The sequence below is a fragment of the Balaenoptera musculus genome, chromosome 6 (genome assembly GCF_009873245.2).
Source record: "Balaenoptera musculus isolate JJ_BM4_2016_0621 chromosome 6, mBalMus1.pri.v3, whole genome shotgun sequence".
Taxonomy (NCBI): Eukaryota; Metazoa; Chordata; class Mammalia; order Artiodactyla; family Balaenopteridae; genus Balaenoptera; species Balaenoptera musculus.
This window is the reverse complement of record NC_045790.1, coordinates 106,545,068-106,565,282: the sequence shown is the minus strand read 5'-3', so window position 1 is coordinate 106,565,282 and position 20,215 is coordinate 106,545,068. Positions and strand designations below refer to the sequence as shown.

Genomic DNA, 20,215 nt, shown 5'->3' with positions numbered 1-20,215 from the left:
GAGAATCTCAGTATGTGCCAGTCGGTCCTAGAAGCCACAAAGTAAGCAGTGCACATCTTCCTGGACTATCAGTTTTAGTGACTGTATTCAAAGGTAAAATATTTTTTTCTATTAAAACAAATACAGGTTCAGTATGTTATAGGATAGAATGCAAAATATGAATGAATTCTAAAAATAAATTTCTTCCAGCATGTTGCTTTACGTGGCTCCCCCTAAGTTCTCTCTTACCTTGATTTATGGTTACTCTCCTCTGCCCTTCAGGTGTGTCCGTGGACAAGTTTGAGAGGCACTGTACTGTACCAGTCTCCCTTTAACTGGATCTTGGCAGATGGTAAGATTCAGAGACATTTCAGGTGGAGGTTAGTGGTACAAGGAAAGAAAAATCAAGGGCCAGGGTCCCTTTCCCTCTGTCCACAGGAGATATTTGATAGGAGAGGAGACCTGGTCTCCTAGTAGATTGGTGAGGGTCTGGCTGGTCCCACATGGCCTCAGTCACTCATGGTGGGGGGTGGCATCACAGTAGCTGGCATGATCGACGGCTGAGCCTCTCTGCATTTGGTCTTTTATCCCGAGCTTCTTCCCCTGATTCAGATATGGTCCAAAGAGGGCTGTAGCAGAAGCTGCAAAGTCTCTTGAGACCGAGATTCAGAAGTCCCACATTACTTCAACTACATTCTGTTGGTCACAGCAAATTACAAGTGAGCCAAGTGATGGGAGGAGCTGCAAAGACTCAAAAATCCACCAAGTGACCTTGGGCAAGTTACTTAACGCCTTTAAGCCTTAATTTTTTTTATAATCTATAAAATGGGGGTAATAGTAATACCTACTTTCTGGGGTGGTAGTAAGGATGAAATATGTTGTTACCTGAAAAGTACAGCTGATAGTAAGAAGCTCAGTAATTGTCATCTATTACTGTTCTCCTTGTGTTTTTGCCTAATGAAAGCCTGCCCATCCTTAAATGCCACCTTCTTCCTTCCTAAAGCCTTCTGTAACTTTCTTGTCTCTTGGAAAATATATTATCTTAGTGTCTTATTTGACGGTTAGTATATTGCCTTATATTACTGTTATGTATGTACATGACATAGCTCATCTGCTGAAGCTTGTAAGTCTCTGGAGGACGCAGGCCAGTGTTCATGTACTTTTTCGTAGGAGTCCCAGTGCCTAGTTCTCAGTGATGTTTAGTGAATGAATCCCATATTATTCGAAAGAAGATACAAACATTTGTTTTCTGTTGTTGTAATTTGGTCTAATAAGTACTTTTAGTCGAAGTATAGAAATAAAAATGTGAAGGGAAAAATTAAACTCTCCAGATATAAGGTCTCACTATTTACTGTTTAATTAAATTATGCATATTCACATGGAGAAGATTTTAATTCCCCGAGGGGAAAAAATGGCTCAATTTTACTCTTCTAAAAAATAAGTGAAGATTTAATTTAGAGTTAAATTGGAGAGAGTTAGAAAAAGAGATTTAAAATCAATAAAGTGCATTTTATTTTAATGGTCATTTCACTTATTTTCTAACTCCAGGGGTTATGAATTCTGAACTTTAATTAGATCAAAGAACTTTGAAATCTTAGTAAGAAACAGGGTCTGTTGGTTTTTATAAATGTACCTAATAAAAAGGCTTTGTTTTTCTAACTTGTGATCATTTCTTGTTGTGCAAAATAAATGTGAGTGCTTCTATAACATTCTTAAGGAATCTTGTGTAGGAATCAGGTTCAACTTGCCTAATGCTAATAGCATGAAGTCGGGGTACAGTGTGGAAAGGTAAAAAAAAAAAAAATCTTGCATCTGCTGTTACATGTTGTTAACTCCCTCAGCAGACGTTAAATCATTTCAAGTACAATAATAGTGTGGGAGGTAAATTAACTAACCATTAACAATCTTATAAATACACAATTAACATGCCAACATTTATATGACACATTGATGGGGCAGCAGTAATTTTTGATTAGGAGTTTGCAGACCTTTGAGAAGCCCCAGGCTGTTGCTTATTCAGACAAGTTTTCACAGATTGCAGGTGAGGGCAGCTTGAAGTCTGTCTGGCAGAGGGAAGTGAGTGTGTAGTGTTTTGAAAGTCCAGGAACAACCACTGGCTGGACTTGAGCATTTGAAGTCACGTTGCCATCTCAGGTCCTTAGGGAGTGAAGAAGTATAAGGAGGGCTCATTTGCTTCTGGTGGGGTTATTTAAAGAGACAGAATATTTTAGGTATGGACTTTGTAGCTGAAGTTGCATGAATTTTTAGGGATTTTCAGAAAGATACTTAGACCTAACTGGGGATTTAAAGTAAACCCTTCTCTGTGGTTTCAGGTCAACAAGTAGATGATCTCTGGAGTTCATTTCATGTGTAAAATTTTATGAGTTTTAGTTTTGAACAGTTATTAAGTGTGCTGCTTATTTCTTGCTGTTGTACAAATCACTGTTGCATTAGTGGAGGGAAGGCTAAGGGTCTAGTCTACTGCATAACACATTTACTGTCTTACATCTTTCACAAGGACCCATGGGGGAAATTTCTCTCAGGCCCTGGAACTCAACAACAGGATTTTAAAAAATCATGTTTATTATAGCTGTTGTAGTTTTTGTTCCTCTTTGTTTTGAGAGGCTATAGAGTGGTTAAGATCCCAAGCTCTTGGGTTTGATTCTTAGTTCTATTTACTTATTAGCTGTCTGGCTTTGGGCAGGTTTCTTACTTTGCCTCAGTTTTTTCATCAAAATGGGGGTAAAAATAGTTACCATCTTATGGGGTTATTTTGAGAATTATATGAATTAATCCATGTAAAAAGGGAAAAACAAGTCTAGCTTTTATAATAAGTTATGGTTAGTTATTATCATTGCTTTTTGCTTCTGGGATTCTCCATTCTACCTGCAGAAAATGTACATGGCATGCACTGGCTTATGGATTCATATTAAGTTACTTCTCCTTTGCCAATTTTCTCATCTACTTTTTTACTGTGTTGTACCTTATGTTTTTGTTTTTTTATAATACATTGCAAATAAATTTGGAGGGTGTATGTGTATAAAGTTATTATTACGAATATACTTATATTAAGACTTGATACCCATTTAAGCCTACTAAAAATTTACTCCCCTGTTAGGGCGTGCTCCAAGTTACCACAGGCAGGTTACATGATCATTAATGAACACAAATCAAATGGTTATGTGAAGTGGTAATAGCATTCAAGTTGCACCTGGAACCACACTTAGCGTACAGTAGGAACTTAATACATATTTGTTGAATGAATGAATGAATGAAGTATAAAAGGAGACCATCAAGTACATTAAAAATGGCCATGTCATTTTGGGACATCTCTTACTATCCTCCCACTCTCTGTGGTTGTCCCTTTTGCTTCCTCTTTTTTTTTTGGCTGCGTTGGGTCTTTGTTGCTGTGTGCGAGCTTTCTCTAGTTGCAGCGAGTGGGGGCTTCTCATTGCGGTGGCTTCTTTTGTTGTGGAGCATAGGCTCTAGGCATGCGGGCTTCAGTAGTTGTGGCATGTGGGCTCAGTAGTTGTGGCTCACGGGCTCTAGAGCACAGGCTCAGTAGTTGTGGTGCACGGGCTTAGTTGCTCCGTGGCCTGTGAGATCTTCCCGGACCAGGGCTCGAACCCGTGTCCCCTGCATTGGCAGGCAGATTCTCAACCACTGCACTACCAGGGAAATCCCTGCTTCCATTTTTAGTGAAACAAATCTTTATGCTTTGAGGAACCTGGAGTTAGAAAGTGGGAAAATCTGAAAAGTAGGACATCTGCTAACAATCTAATTACTGTTTATCTGATAGCTTAATGGTATATATTAAAAAGCACTGACTATCTCAGAGAGTCAAGAATTGGTGACGTTCAGGGAAGGCATTCAAGGCCATTTGTAAAAGTGAAGAGCAGCATCTCTAAACCATGTCTGTGAAACTCTGTTATACATTGATATGTTTTAGTGTTTCTAGAGGAAAAAATGTTTAGGGATCAAATAAGTTTTGAATTTGGAATATATTACGTTACTAGATTCCTCCCTCTTGGAGATTCACAATATATAATACATTAGTAGTTTAAAAACTTTGAGAAGTGCTGTAATTAAACAGCAAGAAAAAAGCCTATTTAAATTTGTTTAATCTGGCATTTCACAGACATTAAAAAATTGTGGTAAAGTATGTATAACATAAAATTTACCATTTTAACCATTTTTAAGTATACAATTCAGTGGCATTAAGCACATTCACATTGATGTGCCATTAATACCATTCATCTCCAGAAATTTTCCATTTTCCCAAACTGACACATACCTATTAAACACTTACTTCCCAATTCTTCCCTCCCCCCAGCCCCTGGGAAAGACTATTCTACTTTCTGTCTCTATGAATCTGACTACTCTAGGTACCTCATATAAGTGGAGTCATGAAGCATTTGTCCTTTTCTGACTAGCTTATTTCATTTAACGTAATGTCCTTAGGGTTCATCCATGTTGTAGCATGTCTTAGAATTTCCTTACTTTTTAAGGCTCAATAACTTTCCATTGTGTGTGTGTACCACATTTGGTTTATCCATTCTTTACCAAGTATTTTTAATTACTGTGTAGTATTCCGTTGTATGTATGTGTCCTGGCGTATGCAGTGTTGATGGATATTTAGGTTACTTTCAGATCTTCAGTATTACAATCCTGAGATAAATATTTTTGCAGTTATTTCCTTAGAGCAGATCCTAGAAGTGGGGTTGTCCACAGGGTATTCATGTTTTACACTTTGATATATACTACCAAATTACCCTCTAAAAAGTTCCAGTTTTCATTCCCTCTTATAGTGCATGAGAGTGCCCATTTCTCTGAACCCCTGCCAGCATTTGGTTTTAAAGATCTTTGATCTTTGCACAGCTGATCAGAGAAAATAACTTGCTTTTTTGTCTGTGTTCGGAATATCTTTGTTTTAGAAATCAAATCTACCTTCAAATGATAATTTGCTGCTGTCCAAGTGATTTAAAACCTATTCTTTTGGTGCGAAAAGTAGTTTTGGAATAAGTTGATAGTGACAATTTTGAAGGGCACATTGTAGAGAAGCTCTTGTACCTGTATTAATTTTTTTAAAAAGCAATTCTTTCTTTATAATCACACTTATACACGACATGCTCATATATGACTTATCTCTGAAACAAAATTGTATAGTCCTTGGAAGTCAGACAGCAACATTTATTGAATTCCAGCTGTGTGTAAGATTCTTTGTTGCCAGAAAGGATATGGTATTATGGCCCCTGTCCTTGTGGAACTTACAGTCTGAATCCTCAGGTACATTATAGGAGGTGGAAAACATGTTTCTCAGGGCAGTCCTGTGGGAGTTCCCTGTCAGAACTGGAACTGAATAAATAGTTGTTGAGTGATTCATACAGATTCCTCACTGTATGAAGTCATAGTGTACTAATAGAGAAGATATCTGCTCATGTTAGGGTGTTTTGGGGGCCTCTGTTCTGTTAGGATAGTTAGGGAGTTGGTATGTGCCTTCAGAAGTGCTTGCCCATAACTCTTTTCTTCATAAGAGGTGATGGAACAGGTTCATTTTCCTGAAAAAGATTCTGTTGAAAGTACCCCAGCATAGTTTTGCCACTTTGTCCTTTGACTTTTTGATGCCAGAACACCCATTAAATATGTGGCTTCTCACTGAAAGCCCTTGTTTTTGCAGGGGAGAACTAATCCATATGAAGTTGAAAACACCTGCCCTGTGCTGGTGCCTAGTTGCCTTACTTTCATGGGGAAGATGCTTGTCGTGATTGCTACAAAGATGTTTGTTGATCTGTGATTCCATGGTTCTGTTACAAAACAAATACTGTCATAACTAAATCTGTGGTTGTATACATGTCTTTGTGGTTATATAAGAACTTACTTTTACAAGTGAAACTTAAACGCTCCCCTTTATTTCTGTAATTTTTTTCTGATTAATACGCTTAAAGTGGTGGGCTGACATTAATGTTTCTGCGACTAAATGTCTCAGAAATTTGACACTTAGGAGAATCCCATGATATTAGGAAATATACTAAGTCTATATTAGGGTATAAACTTTTTGACTCAGGCATACCTTACTCACCTTTGCATTTCCTATTAGCTTCAGTGTAAAATAAGTACTTAGTGAATATTTAAGGGAAAAAAATGAAAATTAATGTAATTCACTTGATCAGAGATGCCCCTTAGTCAAACTTCCTCTTAATCTCAGTATCTTTAAGATCCACCAGGTGAGGTTAATAGAAGGATATGTTGCCAGACAAAAAATTTAAAAACTTCAGTTAGCTATAATGATTTATTAACTAGATTTCCCCCTATGTTCCATTTCTAGAAGAAACAAATGACAAGAAAATCTGGTGTTCTAGGTCTTTCTAAAAATAAATATCTTCTAGGACTGTTCCTAGGAACATATTCAGTCTACTGTTCACATTCCTTGCACTTCATAATGGTTTTAGAGGAGCAGGGAGGTGACCCAGATGACCTGCAGAGTCCTCTGTTACAAAGGAAGCACGCACTTACTTTACCTGCTGTGAACTTAACGAGAGAAGGATAAATTGTTGATATATTTTAGGATTATTTTAAACAAGAATTGAAAACTGAAGTTGGTAATGATATTTTTACCATCAGCATCATCATTATTATTAATAACAACTAATTTTAAATTATGTACCAGCTGTTCTTTTGAGCATTTTACCTACATAATCTTCTATATATCCTTTCTTCCCTGCAATCCCCATTTCATAAATGAAGAAAGAAAACAGGCTCGCTGAGGTTAAAGTTATTTTGACCCAGATCACATAGCTAGCAAGTGATAGGACCAGGATTTGAACCCAGTTCTGCCTATAGGCCCTTAGGTTCCTAACTACTATTCTGTAATATTTTATTTGTTGAGTATTCCCATTTAACTGAGGAGGTACCATTTTGTTCCCAGAATAAACATCATTACAGTTTTAACAGGATTCAGGAAGCAGTTCTTATAATTAGGTTTCTAAAATAAGAAATTAATCTGGTAGCAGACAAGTTTGATTAATAAGTTTTATTTTAAAAGCACAATACTATCTTAAATCAGAAGGAAGGAAAATGTATTTATTGAACAAAATTACTTTGGTGGTCCGTTTTTGTAAAATTCCTGGTAACTCAGAAAGCATTGTCTGTGCCCTTTTAGGCATTTCACAACCATATGGCAGGAGGGGGAAATGTAAACTGAAGAAATACGGTTTCATACTTTAGCACATCATTTGAGGAAAATACAGCTTGTTCCCCCATGACCTTATAAAGTAGTGAGAAGACTGCATGGGAATGAAGGGAGAAAGAAAGGAAAATTTATTGTTTTAACAGTGGTTATGTGCTTTGAATGGCCTAAGGAGTTACTGTTACTTGTTTTGTAAAAGAGTAAGCCATCTTCTCTGATACCATGGAGATCTCATTGACTAGAGCGGTAGCCCCTAGAGCTTATAAGGATTTCCTTTCAGCTTAGACTTAATCCTTTTAAGCTCCTAGCTACAGGGACAAATGTTGATTTTCAAGGTAGCATTTTACCACATTGAATTTGTTTGAAAAATGATTCAGTCATTTTCTGCCTTATTCTTAAATGTTGCTGTGTACATCGTGTTTCTAGGTAGGTGAGCCCGTGAAACAATATGAAGAGAAGAAAATAGCCTTTTAAGGAAATTGGCCCACAGAAAGGATGGCCTTCTTGGACAATCCAACTATCATTCTAGCTCATATTCGACAGTCACATGTGACCAGTGATGACACAGGAATGTGTGAGATGGTTCTCATTGATCATGATGTTGACCTAGAGAAGATTCATCTTCCTTCAATGCCTGGAGACAGTGGGTCAGAAATTCAGGGAAGCAATGGTGAGACTCAGGGCTATGTATATGCCCAGTCAGTCGATATTACCTCAAGTTGGGACTTTGGTATTAGAAGACGCTCAAACACAGGTAAACATTGCCTTTTAGTCATGTCTTCTGAGCTTTAAATCAGTAAACAATCTCATAGAATAATGTATAATGTTGGCATAGGTTTAATGGGGAAAGTTACTGTGCATTAACAGGAATGTGCGTGTATTACACTAACAGTGAGTCTAAGCAGTCTCTCTCCATCTCTGCGACTGTGAATGGAGAGAGTCTCTGGAATGATGCTGTTAGAAGGAGGTAGACAGAAGAGGGATAAGGAAGCAGACAGAGGAAGAATAGGTGAAAAAGTTGGCTATGAGAGGAGTGTTGGGTGTTCTGTTTCTAAAAAGTGACTGTGTAGAGAGGGAAGTGGACTGTTTTGTGTATCTTCACAGAGCAACATTATTCCCAGTAGGCAGACTACCTGGAGGCAGATTTCAGGTTGACATGATAAAGAACCTTTAATACAGAGAGCTGACCAGCCAAGGGTGCTGCTGCCAGAGACAGTTCTTGCCCTGGAGGAATTGTAGGGGGGTATGGGGTTCGGAGGGAGACAACTGAATATTTGTTAGGCCTGCTTTTAGTAGGAATTCCTACACTGGGTGTGAGATTAGAAAAGGTGCCCCTGTTTTTGATACATTACCTTTATTTAGTTGATCTCTACCCTTTGATAATTGTGGCTTGAAAATGCTCGACTTTGGCATATATCTATTTAGTTGTTAGCTTTGAAACACTTATCATTCCACTTTTGCAGCTTATGTTTTTTGGGAGCATTTCAAGGGCAATGTGATAAACCAAGTCCTTTACTTAGATAAATTATTTAGACTTTATAATCTAGTTGTTCAAATATGACAGGGTATTCTACAAAATAATTTATTTTTTTTAGATAATCAAAAAATATAATCTCCTTATCAGTAGCAATAACCTGCTAACTCCCAGGAAAAGTAATGGCAGGATATATAGTAGAACATTGAAAATATTTATATGTTTATTTTCACAGTCCAAATGTAAAATGTATGTAAAGGAGTACTGCAGGTAGAGCAGGATACAGTTCACAGTGCAAAGCATGTTAAGGTTTTGGTTCAGAATTCAGCATTCTGTGACATCTACAAAGAATAATTTGCTCTCATGATGAAAATAATTAATAGCATTTCCCAGTATATAAAGGAACTTTTATCAAAATAGGATTTGAGTGAAGGTTTGAATATAATTTAGAACCATTGATTCTTGGTTCTCTAGTTGAAACTGACTTCCTTGCAAGTTATTGAGATGATATCTTTTATGACAGGTTGAATGGATTTCAGTAGGAGAATGACGCTAAATTGAGAGCTTTATGATTATATTACTTTGGCTGTACCCTTCACGTTTATTAATTGCAATTGAATGTATTTTTCTTCTGTGGAATTTGGTTAGATATAGTGACATTGTCAGAATGCTTTTGCCAGCATAGTTTAATTTTCTGGCAAGATTAATTTCAGTGTTTCCCTACCACAAGGCTAAGGCAGGAATGTAAGATTTCCTATCTTGGAAGTGGTTGAAAGAAAACTTAATTTTATTTATTTATTTTATTAGCATTGTGCCAGGATAGGAAGTTGAAGATTAGCAAGAGGAAGCTAATTTGAAGAGGTGGCATCAGTTGTGACTTTCTTTTCCATTGTAGTCTCCGTGTGCAGCAGTTGTTAATGTATGCTGGACAGTATTTCTTTAAAAGATCAGTTCACTGACTTTTGAAGGTTGATCAGCCAGTGGTAATATAATCACAAATGCACAATTTTAGATGACGCTTTTGTTATTGTTGTTGGAATTTCTTAAGCTAGTACTTGGATGCTAATAATTAATTAAGATTGTGAGGTATCCTAGTGACCAGGGAATTTACTTTCTAATCCTTTCAGCATATCTTAAAATTTTGTATAAGAAAAATTGTTCTTTTTAAGATTTGACTAATGTTACAAAGATACAAATCATTTATTTTACTACCTATAAACTGTTTCAGCCCACTGAAGAAAAGCTATGCTAATTTATATAGCTTTGACATTTTATAATTTTCATGATTTTTAGATAAAGGATTTTATATTTAAAACTTTAATAGTCTAGTCTGAGTTCATTTATCTTTAATTTTTGAAACGGGTAGAGTAATTCATAACAGTAATTTTATTCCTGTAATGTAATATTCACTTCAGTTCATTTGTGCATTAAAATTCCTTTAAGACCGTTATTAATGATTTATATAATGAAATGTCATATTAATCACAGAAGTTTTCACATTTTATTATTCTCTTCCATGTTAATACTATCTTTATGATCTCTATTAATGTTTTATATCCTCTAATTTCAATTATAAATCAAGAATATTTTCATGTTTTTGTTGGTATTTGCTTTTCAGGGGTGCCACCTTTAAAATTTTATGACTTTTTCCCTACATATGCAATATAAAACATCTTTATTCATATAAAGGTAGTTAATTATGTCTTTGTTTATAGTAAACTTTCATTGACAAACTTATAGTTATAATATTTCTTTTCAAGCTCAAAGATTAGAACGACTCCGAAAAGAGAGACAAAACCAGATCAAATGCAAAAATATTCAGTGGAAAGAAAGAAATTCTAAGCAATCAGGTAAATCGAAATAATTTTAATTATTAATTTGAGATTTATATATTTAGTTTATATTATTATATAAGAGCTTTTATTTTTAATTCATCCTTTTAAATCCTCTAGGCAGATACGTCTTGTGTTTTAAGCTTTGAACTCTTTCACTTGGGTGCCTTGGCCCGCTGAAGCTGTGTGTTCTTTAGGTCTTGTCTTTTTGGCCACTCCTCCTCCTGGGTCACAAGAACTGATGAGTGCAGGGCATATTTTGTAGAAACTGGTGTGCCAGTACCTTGTTCTTAGAGCCAGGGTGTACCTATGATTTGGATGGGCCTCTGGATTGTAGATCCCTCCTGGCAGTTCTAACCTAGACTTTCCCTTGCCTCATTAGCCCCAATAACAATCTTTTTTGCATATATGCTAATTCTTTTCCTTTAGCTTACAGACCATTATGTTCCTGGTATTAGCATTTGCAGTATGTGTTCATATGGTATGTATTGATACATTAAAAAGCTGGCTGTCTTATATATTTTCAAAGCTTCAATCTCAGCAAGAAGAGAAGACTTTTTAAAAAAGTACAAAATAGAATGCTATTAAAATATTTTCTAATTTTTTATCATGTTTCCTAGACTTTTTTTTTTTTCCTCCTTTGAAATAAATGTCTGCAGTCTGTCTTTTATATCTTCTTAGCACCTCCCTCTACCACCCTGGCATATAATACATGTCCTATCAATTTTCGTTGACTGACTCCTTTGCTACATAATATTTATGAAACCAATAATATTAATGATTATCACATTAACAGCAGCACCTACCTAGTGCTGTGGTAAGTACCTTATGTGCATTACCTCCAGTGCAATGGTCTTATAAGGTGTAGGTATCATTGCTGTCGTTAACAGACGAAACAGAGGGTCACAGAGACTTAACTTGCTAAAGTTACAAGGCTATGAAGTGGTGGTGCAGTAGAGCCATGTTTTGTATCTAGCACTGTCTGCACCTAAAGGCCAATCTCTTTCTGCCAGACCATGTCATATAAAGTGGTTATTGCTTTCTCCTACTGTAATTGTAAACCCAGGAGTGTTCAATGGGTATGATTTTCTTAAATAACGACTGTTTAGAACGAGAAATCCTCTTCTTTCTCTTTTTTATGTCTCACTTCCGTGACTTCCTATAGTTCTTCTTGAATGTCTTTTTAGTTTTGCTCTTGATACTTTAAAAATCTCTCCAGGCTGGCCTTTTCTGTTGATCTAGTTAATACTTCTCTCTGTTATATTTAGCATAAACTGGAAAACCCTTATATCATTTATTTTGTCCACTTTCTTCAATATTTTTGTATGTCTTAATGTTTTTCCTGTTTATCTCTCCTTAATGAATTCAGAGCCAGTTTAATAAGCCCATCTCTCCAGCTACCCTTTGTTTTGCCTTCTTCACTTCCATGTCTTAAAATGATCATAAATAAATAAATTAATAAATAGAGTAGAGCATCTCAAATGTATCTTCATTAACCCCTTTCACAATGTGAGAAGTAATTTCTTCAACCTAAATTTTGATGCATCTAATAAGTTTTGGTACTCCCCCGCCCACTCCTTAAAGTCTAATCCACTTTAACTTTTGTTCAGTGTTTCACAGAATGTGCTGGAGAAACAAATAGTCCCCTGTTGGCTTTCATTTTAACCACACTGTCCATTATGTATATCTGCTTCTCTCTCCCTCAGTTTCCTTCCCTTTATTTCTGTCTCAGAGATTTCAGTAGTTGACACTGTGATCTTATTTCTGGAAAAGCTCCTTAATGTGCCTGCCCATGCTTTGAGACGTTGACCTTGATTCTGGCCAGACCAGTAGCCTGCCTGGTGGTTAGTTACTCTTGATGGTTAGAGTGAACCTTGTCAATGCACAGAAGAATGCCTTTGAATTTTCTGTTAAGCTGGGTTCTATCATTACCCCAGACTGGCACTCTGGTTATCCTGAAATGTGTTAGAAAAGTGGAGTTCGCAGTCCACTAAACATCTACCTGGCAAATGGATCAGCCATTCTATTTTCACACATCTCTCAAATACATACTCTCTTTTGGCAAGAAATGCCACCACCAAATCATTTTGATATTAATTGGGAATTTTGGCTAGGTAATCTTTCGTTCATTTCCTCATTCTTTTTCTGCTAATTACATTTTGTTAAAAATCCTTTCGTCTGTTTTTTATCTTTGTTTTATTTCATTCCCCACTAGAAGAATCATCATTATGAATATGATGACCTCCCATGGAATGTTCTTTTTCCACAGTTATTCTATCTACATCCAGTTTATTCTTTAAGACACTGCCTAAATGCTTCCTTTTCATAGAGGAGTTAGAAGGGATCTTAGAAACCATCTGGTCCATACCTCAAAGTTTTTTTTTTTTTTTTAAATAAATTTATTTTATTTATTTATTTTATTTTTGGCTGCATTGGGTCTTCATTACTACACGTGGGCTCTCTCTAATTGTGGCGAGCAGGGGCTACTCTTTGTTGTGGTGCACGGGCTTCTCATTGTGGTGGCTTCTCTTGTTGTGGAGCATGGGCTCTAGGTGTGCAGGCTTCAGTGGTTGTGGCACGTGGGCTCAGTAGTTGTGGCTCTTGGGTCTACAGCTCAGGCTCAGTAGTTGTGGTACATGGGCTTAGTTGCTCTGTGGCATGTGGGATCTTCCCAGACCAGGTCTCAAACCCGTGTCCCCTGCATTGACAGGCGGATTCTTAACCACTGTGCCACCAGGGAAGTCCCTCGAAGTTCTTTATGAACTTACTGACCCATATGCCACGAGACCACATGGTAAATGTAATACCTTATAGTAAGATTCTTTTAGTATTTCTGTAACTAAAACTGCATGGATAAATGTGACGACAATGTCATTGGAAGACAGCTTTGTCAGGAATAATCTCAAATCAAAGACTAGTATTTTTAATTTTATTGTTTTAAAATGGTGTTGGTATATTATTTACAAAATTAGTTATTATTCTTATTTATTGAGTCATTTAACAAGTATTTCTTCTACAACTTCTGTGTGCATAGTAATTCTGTGCTAGGTGCTTTGAGGAATACATGATTCCTGTCCTTAAGAAGTTTGAAGTCTAATTGGAATTCAAGGCTATTTACATGTGAAGTTAAATAATAACTTAAAACAATAATGTAGTTTTTATCAGTTACTTATGAATATTCCTGAAGTTTTCTTAATATAACTTCTGTTATTGGTTTCTTAAGACAACAGTTCCCAGATACAATGGCTGTATAAAAGTCAGAAATGCATCCAAAAGTGCATGTTATAATGACATTCTGTATACATTTCTAGGCCCTGTCTGTGTAATTCCTGATTCCGTAGGTAGAGGTTGGGGTCCACAAATCTATATTTTTCAGAAGCTCACTGGGTGATTCTGATGAGTAACCAGCTTTGAGCACCACTGGATTATAATATGCCAGCCACTAACTTTACTTCATCTTCATGCAAGTAGAGCAAATTAACTTTTAATATTTCTATATTATTGGTGAGAAAACTGGAGGACAGAGGTGCTAACTAACTTTCCCAAGTTACTTACTTACAAGTAGTGACAAAGTCAGAATTCTTCTCCTGGCCAATCTGATCCCAAATACTGTAGTCTCTCCACTGTGCTCCGTTCTCTCCCATACCGTAGGCAGAAAGGAGCTGCTCCTGGAGCTTTGAATATTGAGGAGTCTTTGGGGTTCCCTTGTACCTTTCTTTCTCTGTGTGTCAGCTACAGCCAGTGTTCGGGAAAGTTACCAAAGCTTCTATATTAAAAACTTTCAGTTGCAAATAATGAAAAGCAAGTGAAGTCAAAGTTGAAGAGTAGCTTGAAGTTGAGCAACTCAAGAAGTATAGCTGTGCCTTATGAATGGCTTAGAACCAGGAGGAAGGGCTCTGTGACATTTTCCAATCTTATCTCTGCTTTTCTGTGACCATCTGCTCTCTCCTTCCTCCTCCCATTCTGCTCCCTATCCCCACAACTACTTTCTCTGCTTTTCTGATCCAGAGTTATTCATTGAACAAGTATTTATTTAGCTCCCACAGTATGCAAAGGCAGTTATGCACTATTATAGGCCTAGAAGGTAGAGCAGTGAACAAGACAAAGTCCCTCCCCTCGTGGAGGTTGTGGGGGAGAAAGGCAATTAAACGAACATAGGAGGTCAGGTGTCAGAATGGGAGAAGTGGCATAGAAAACAATATCCCCCAACTAAGGTGGGTAGGGAATGCTAGGCATGGGATCTTGCTGTTTTATATAGGGTGATCAGGGAAGGTCGCATTAGGAAGGTGGTGGATGAGCAGGGATCTGAAGGAAGTGAAGGAGTGAGCCAGGCAGATACTGGGAGATGAGTGTTCTAAGATGAAGGAACAGCAAGTGCAAAGGTTCTGTGGCAGAAGTGTGACTGATGTACACAAGGAATAGCAAGGAAGGATGCTTGTTGGTTAGAGTAGAGTAAGCAAGGGAACGAGTGGGGTCAGAGAAGTAAGTAGTGGGAGACCTGATCATGCACAGTCCTATAAGGACCCTGGGTGAGGTGATTTGATCAGAGTACTGATATGATGTGTGACTTACGTTTTTTTTTTCCTAGCTTGAATTTCCTTTAAAACAACTATTTATTATAAAAATTTTCAAACACAAAAACAAAGAAAAAAAATTTTCAAACATATACAAAAGTAGAGAGAATGGTGTCATGAACCCCACGTGCCCATCACCCAACTTCAGCAGTTAGCAATATATGTTTTGTCTTGCGTCATTTAGACATTCACCTCCCCTCCCCTCCCAGATTATTTTTAAGCAAATCCTAGCTATCATATAATTGCATACCTAAATACTTTTGTGTTTGTTTATTTATTTATTATTTATTTTATTTTTGGCTGCATTGGGTCTTCATTGCTGCGTGCAGGCTTTCTCTAGTTGCGGCGAGTGGTGGCTACTCTTCGTTGTGGTGCGTGGGCTTCTCATTGCGGTGGCTTCTCTTGTTGCGGAGTACGGGCTCTAGGCATGCGGACTTCAGTAGCTGTGGCACGCGGGCTCAGTAGTTGTAGCTCATGGGCTCTAGAGCACAGGCTTAGTAGTTGTGGTGCACGGGCTTAGTTGTTGTGGTGCACGGGCTTAGTTGCAGCGCACAGGCTTAGTTGCTCCGCGGCATGTGGGATCTTCCCGGACTAGGGCTCAAACCTGTGTCCCTTGCATTGGCAGGCGGATTCTTAACCACTGTGCCACCAGGGAAGCCCTATGTGTTTTTTAACATGTAATAAAACTGCACTACCACTATCCTCCAAAAATTAGCAGGAATTCTTTACTATTATCAAATATTTTCCTGATTGTCTCAATTTTTTTTTTCTTTCTCCCCGTTCCCCCCCATTTTGTTGGTTCAGGTCTAGATCTAAGGTCCACACCTTACTTTTGGGTAACATGTCTCATTTCCTTTTTAATCTATAGATTCTCTTTCACTTTTTATTCTTGTAATTTATTAGTTGAAGAAACTGGGTCATTTGTCCCGTAGTATTTCCTACATTCTGGCTTTTGCTAATCATATCCCCATGGTCTCATTTAATATGTTCCTCTGTCCTCTTTATTTCCTATAAACTGGTGGTTAGATCTACAGAATTGCTCAGATTGAAGTTTGATTTTTGGTAAGAATACTGTGTACATGCTGATCTGTATTTCCTATTGCATCATTTTAGGAAACATGGAATGTCTTACAGTGTTTTTTGTGACAAAATTGATGGTGGAATCAGGCGTTATCCATCCATTATTAAATTACTCCCATCAGCTTTTCATCTGATAGTTTTAGTGGCCATTAATGAGTATCAACTAGATTCATTATTTCATTAAGAGGTGTGAAATAGTGATTTCTAATTTTATCAACTTGTTTTATATAAAGAACTTTCCCTAATCTATTATTTGGCTATCCTCAGGTATAGTCCTTACAAGAACAGCAGGGTAAATGCTTGCTTCTTTACCTTTGTCAGTTGTTTTCAGAATGAAGAGTTTGTTCCCTAGCATCCCATGTAGATGACCAATGAGGGTTTTTTTCCCTTTGTATCATTATGCACTCATGGGTTTTTAAGCATAATTTATATTTTTCAATTCATTGCAATTATTCTTTTTTTATGCTGAAATTGTCCCTTTGTATAGTGAGTCCCTTCACATTTGCTGCTAAGTTCTTTTGACACAATTCCAGTAATCTTTCATAGTTTCCTTGCTTTCTTGTATAACAAGATGTTGCAGGTTCATCTTGCACATTTTCTTCCCCAAATCTGAAATCAGCTGTTTTTCCAGGGAGTCTTGATTCTTTTTAGTGGTAAGTGGCATTAAGAGACCACAGCTGAGCTCTAGGGGTGCTCCCTGGATTGATTTTTGTTTTCCTTGTAGGCCTTTTCAGGGAGTAGAGCTCAGAAAAAAATAATTTTTACTTTTGATTTTATGTTTATGTATCCTTTCTCATGCTGAAAATCTTGGTTCCAGAATAGAAATACCAATGTTATTATTAACATTATGATTAGTGAAAATAGTTTAAGATTTTTTTTTTGTCTTTTTGATATGTTCCATTAGGGAATGTACAGTCAAATTGCTATGTGATAAAGTTACTTAAAATAATTCCTCTCTTTGTAGTTAAACTGCCAACTAAATATTACACTTAAGTTCATTTTTCATTTTGCTTTTATTTTTAAAGGTTGCACTTTTTCTTTATTAATTACACAAAACATTTACATGGTTGTAAAGTTAAATACATAAAACAAGGTAAACCAGAGAAATCTAGCCTCATTCCTTGTCTTCTACTCTTTTAGATAGTCATTTTAAAAAAGGTTTTGGCTTTTCTGTCCACTTACAAATATATATAAGCATATTTACATTCATATCCCCCTCTTTTTAAATTAAAGATAGCATAATACACACTATTTTATGCAACCCATTTTTCATTTAGCAACACATCCTGAGAATTACTCTGGAGCAATACATAGAGATAGGTTTCATGATGTGGTTGTACCATAGTTTAGCCAACCAGTCCCTTGTTGAGGGATATTTGATAGTTTTCAGGCTTTTGCTGTTGCAAATGGGACTGCAGTGGAAAGCGTCATGCATATTAGTTTTGTTTTGTTTTGTTTTTTTTGCCAGTGTCTCTAGGATCAGAATCCTGAAAGTGGTATTTATTGTTGGGCCAAGGGGTAAATATGTGGTTTTCTTTGACATTGTTACATTCTCCTTTATTGAGATTTTGCTGTTTTGCATTCCCTCTAGTAATGTGTCGAGTGTCTATTTCCTGATAGAAGTGGAATGGTATCATAGTATAGTTTTCTGTTTTTTTTTAATGTATGTATTTATTTATTTATGGCTGTGTTGGGTCTTCGTTGCTGCGCGTGGGCTTTCTCTAGTTGCGGTGAGCCGGGGCTACTCTTCGTTGCGGTGTGCGGGCTTCTCATTGTGGTGGCTTCTCCTGTTGTGGAGCCCGGGCTCTAGGTGCACGGGCTTCAGTAGTTGTGGCACATGGGCTGAATAGTTGTGGCTCGCAGGCTCTAGAGCACAGGCTCAGTAGTTGTGGCACACAGACTTAGTTGCTCCGCGGCATGTGGGATCTTCCCGGACCAGGGCTTGAACCTGTGTCCCCTGCATTGGCAGGCAGATTCTTAACCACTGCACCACCAGGGAAGTCCCTCGTAGTATAGTTTTAATTTGCATATTTCTTATTATGAATGTGGTTGAACATCTTTCCATTTGTTTAAGAGCTATTTGAATTTCTTTTTCTGTGGATATTATATATTTCTTGTCCATTTTTCTATTGGGTTGTTGGTCAGTATCTTCTCTACTTTGAGAATCTTTATATATTAGGAAGTTTTTATTTTTATGTCATCAGATTTATCAATTTTCTTCTTATTCTGAAGTTTATAACTTTATTTTTCTTTTTTAAAATTTAAAAAAATTTTGGCTGCACCACGCGGCATGCGGGAGCTTAGTTTCCTGACCAGGGGTTGAACCCGCGCCCCCTGCAGTGGAAGCGTGGAGGCTTAACCAATGTATCACCAGGGAAGTCCCTATAACTTGTATTGTAAAAGACTCATTGGCTGCTGTGTTGGGAAGAGACAGTGGTCTGGGTTGGGGTGGGGGAGGCAAGGGTGGAAACGACCAGTTTGAAGGTGGTGGTAATAATCCAGCTTTGGTAGCTATAGGTGGTTCTGGATATCTTCTTAAGTTTCTGTTGATGGATAGGATGTGCGAGAAAGAGAAAAGTGGAATGACACCCAAGTTTTTTGCCTAGCAGAATTGAGTTGCCATTAAATGAGAAGAAAATTGTGGGAGGGGTGGGTTTGTGGGGAAGATCAAGAGTTTGGTTACGGACATGTAAAGTTTGAGATACCTATTGGACATCCAAGTGGAGGTGCGAAATATGAAGTTAAATCTATAATTTTAGGAATAATCATTTAGAAGTTATCAGCATACAGAGGATATTTATTTATTTAGGTTTTCCCTTATTTATTTTTTAACTGAGGTATGCTGTACATATATGGAAATGTATAGGTATTAAATGTACAGTTTGATGACTTTCGCCAAACATACACCTGTGTAACTAGCATTCCAGTCAAGTATACAGCATTTCTGTACCCCAGAAAAGTTCCCTCGTGCCTCTTTCTAGTTAGTCTCCTCCCCAAAGGCAATCATTGTTCTGATTTGTATCACTGCAATTTAGTTTTGCCTCTTGTAAAATGGTATTTACCTATTTATTTTATTTTATTGGCCCTGCCATGCAGCTTGCAGGATCTTAGTTCCTCAACCAGGGGTCGAACCCTGGCCCCCGGCAGTGAAAGCCCGGATTCCTAACCACTGGACCACCAGGGAATTCCCTGAAGTGGTATATAAAATCATAAGACTGGATGAGATCACTGAGGGAGTGAATGTAGATAAAGAAAAGACCCAAACACTATGCCTTGGGGAATGCCAAAGATCTGAGGGAAAAAGGAAGAAGAATCAGCAAGGAGACTGAGGAGGAGTAGCCTGGACAGCAAGTGAAGAAAAAGATTCCAGAAAGGAAGGAGTGAAATGTCAAATGCTACCAAGAGGTCTTGTAAGATGAGGATTAAAAATTGACCAGTAGGGCTTCCCTGGTGGCGCAGTGGTTGAGAATCTGCCTGCCAATGCGGGGGACACGGGTTCGAGCCCTGGTCTGGGAAGATCCCACATGCCGTGGCGCGACTAGGCCCGTGAGCCACAACTACTGAGCCTGCGTGTCTGGAGCCTGTGCTCTGCAACAAGAGAGGCCGCGATAGTGAGAGGCCCGCGCACCGCGATGAAGAGTGGCCCCCACTTGCCACAACTAGAGAAAGCCCTCGCACAGAAACGAAGACCCAACACAGCCATAAATAAAATAAAATTAAAACAAAACAAAACAAACAAACAAAAAAAATTGACCAGTAGATTTAGCAACAGGGGAACCATTGGTGACTTCATTGAAAGCTGCTTTGATGAAGTGGTGGAGCCTGAATGCCTGATTGGAGTGGGTTTGTGTGAATGGGAGGAGAAAAATTAGACAGCAAGAATATAGACAACCATTTTGAGGAGCAGAAAAATAGGGTAGTAACTGGGCGGGACTATGGAAGTACAGGAGAATTATTTTTTTTTTAATGAGTAGTATTTCAGTATCTATATGCTGATGAGACTAACCCAATAAGAGGGAAAAATTGAACATGGAAGCGAGATGGAAGAGAATTGCTTGATTGATGCCCTTGAGTCGGCAAGAGTGGATGG

At 37.6% G+C, this 20,215-nt stretch overlaps 1 protein-coding gene across 10 annotated transcripts in view; it reads left to right on the top strand.

Annotated features, from left to right (window-relative positions):
* The window catches only part of MAPKAP1 (MAPK associated protein 1), a 237,572-nt gene that overhangs the window by 24,012 nt on the left and 193,345 nt on the right, over nucleotides 1-20,215 (top strand). For 6 of the 10 annotated variants that reach the window (XM_036855302.1, XM_036855294.1, XM_036855299.1 and 3 more), the window contains 3 exons: nucleotides 262-331; nucleotides 7,592-7,919; nucleotides 10,400-10,489. In XM_036855302.1, coding sequence (XP_036711197.1) covers nucleotides 7,661-7,919; nucleotides 10,400-10,489 — 349 coding nt within the window. In that variant the 5' untranslated portion in view covers nucleotides 262-331; nucleotides 7,592-7,660. Of the gene's footprint in view, nucleotides 1-73; nucleotides 94-261; nucleotides 332-7,591; nucleotides 7,920-10,399; nucleotides 10,490-20,215 lie in introns of those variants that run through there. The other 4 variants (XM_036855298.1, XM_036855301.1, XM_036855296.1 and 1 more) reach the window with 3 other exon arrangements.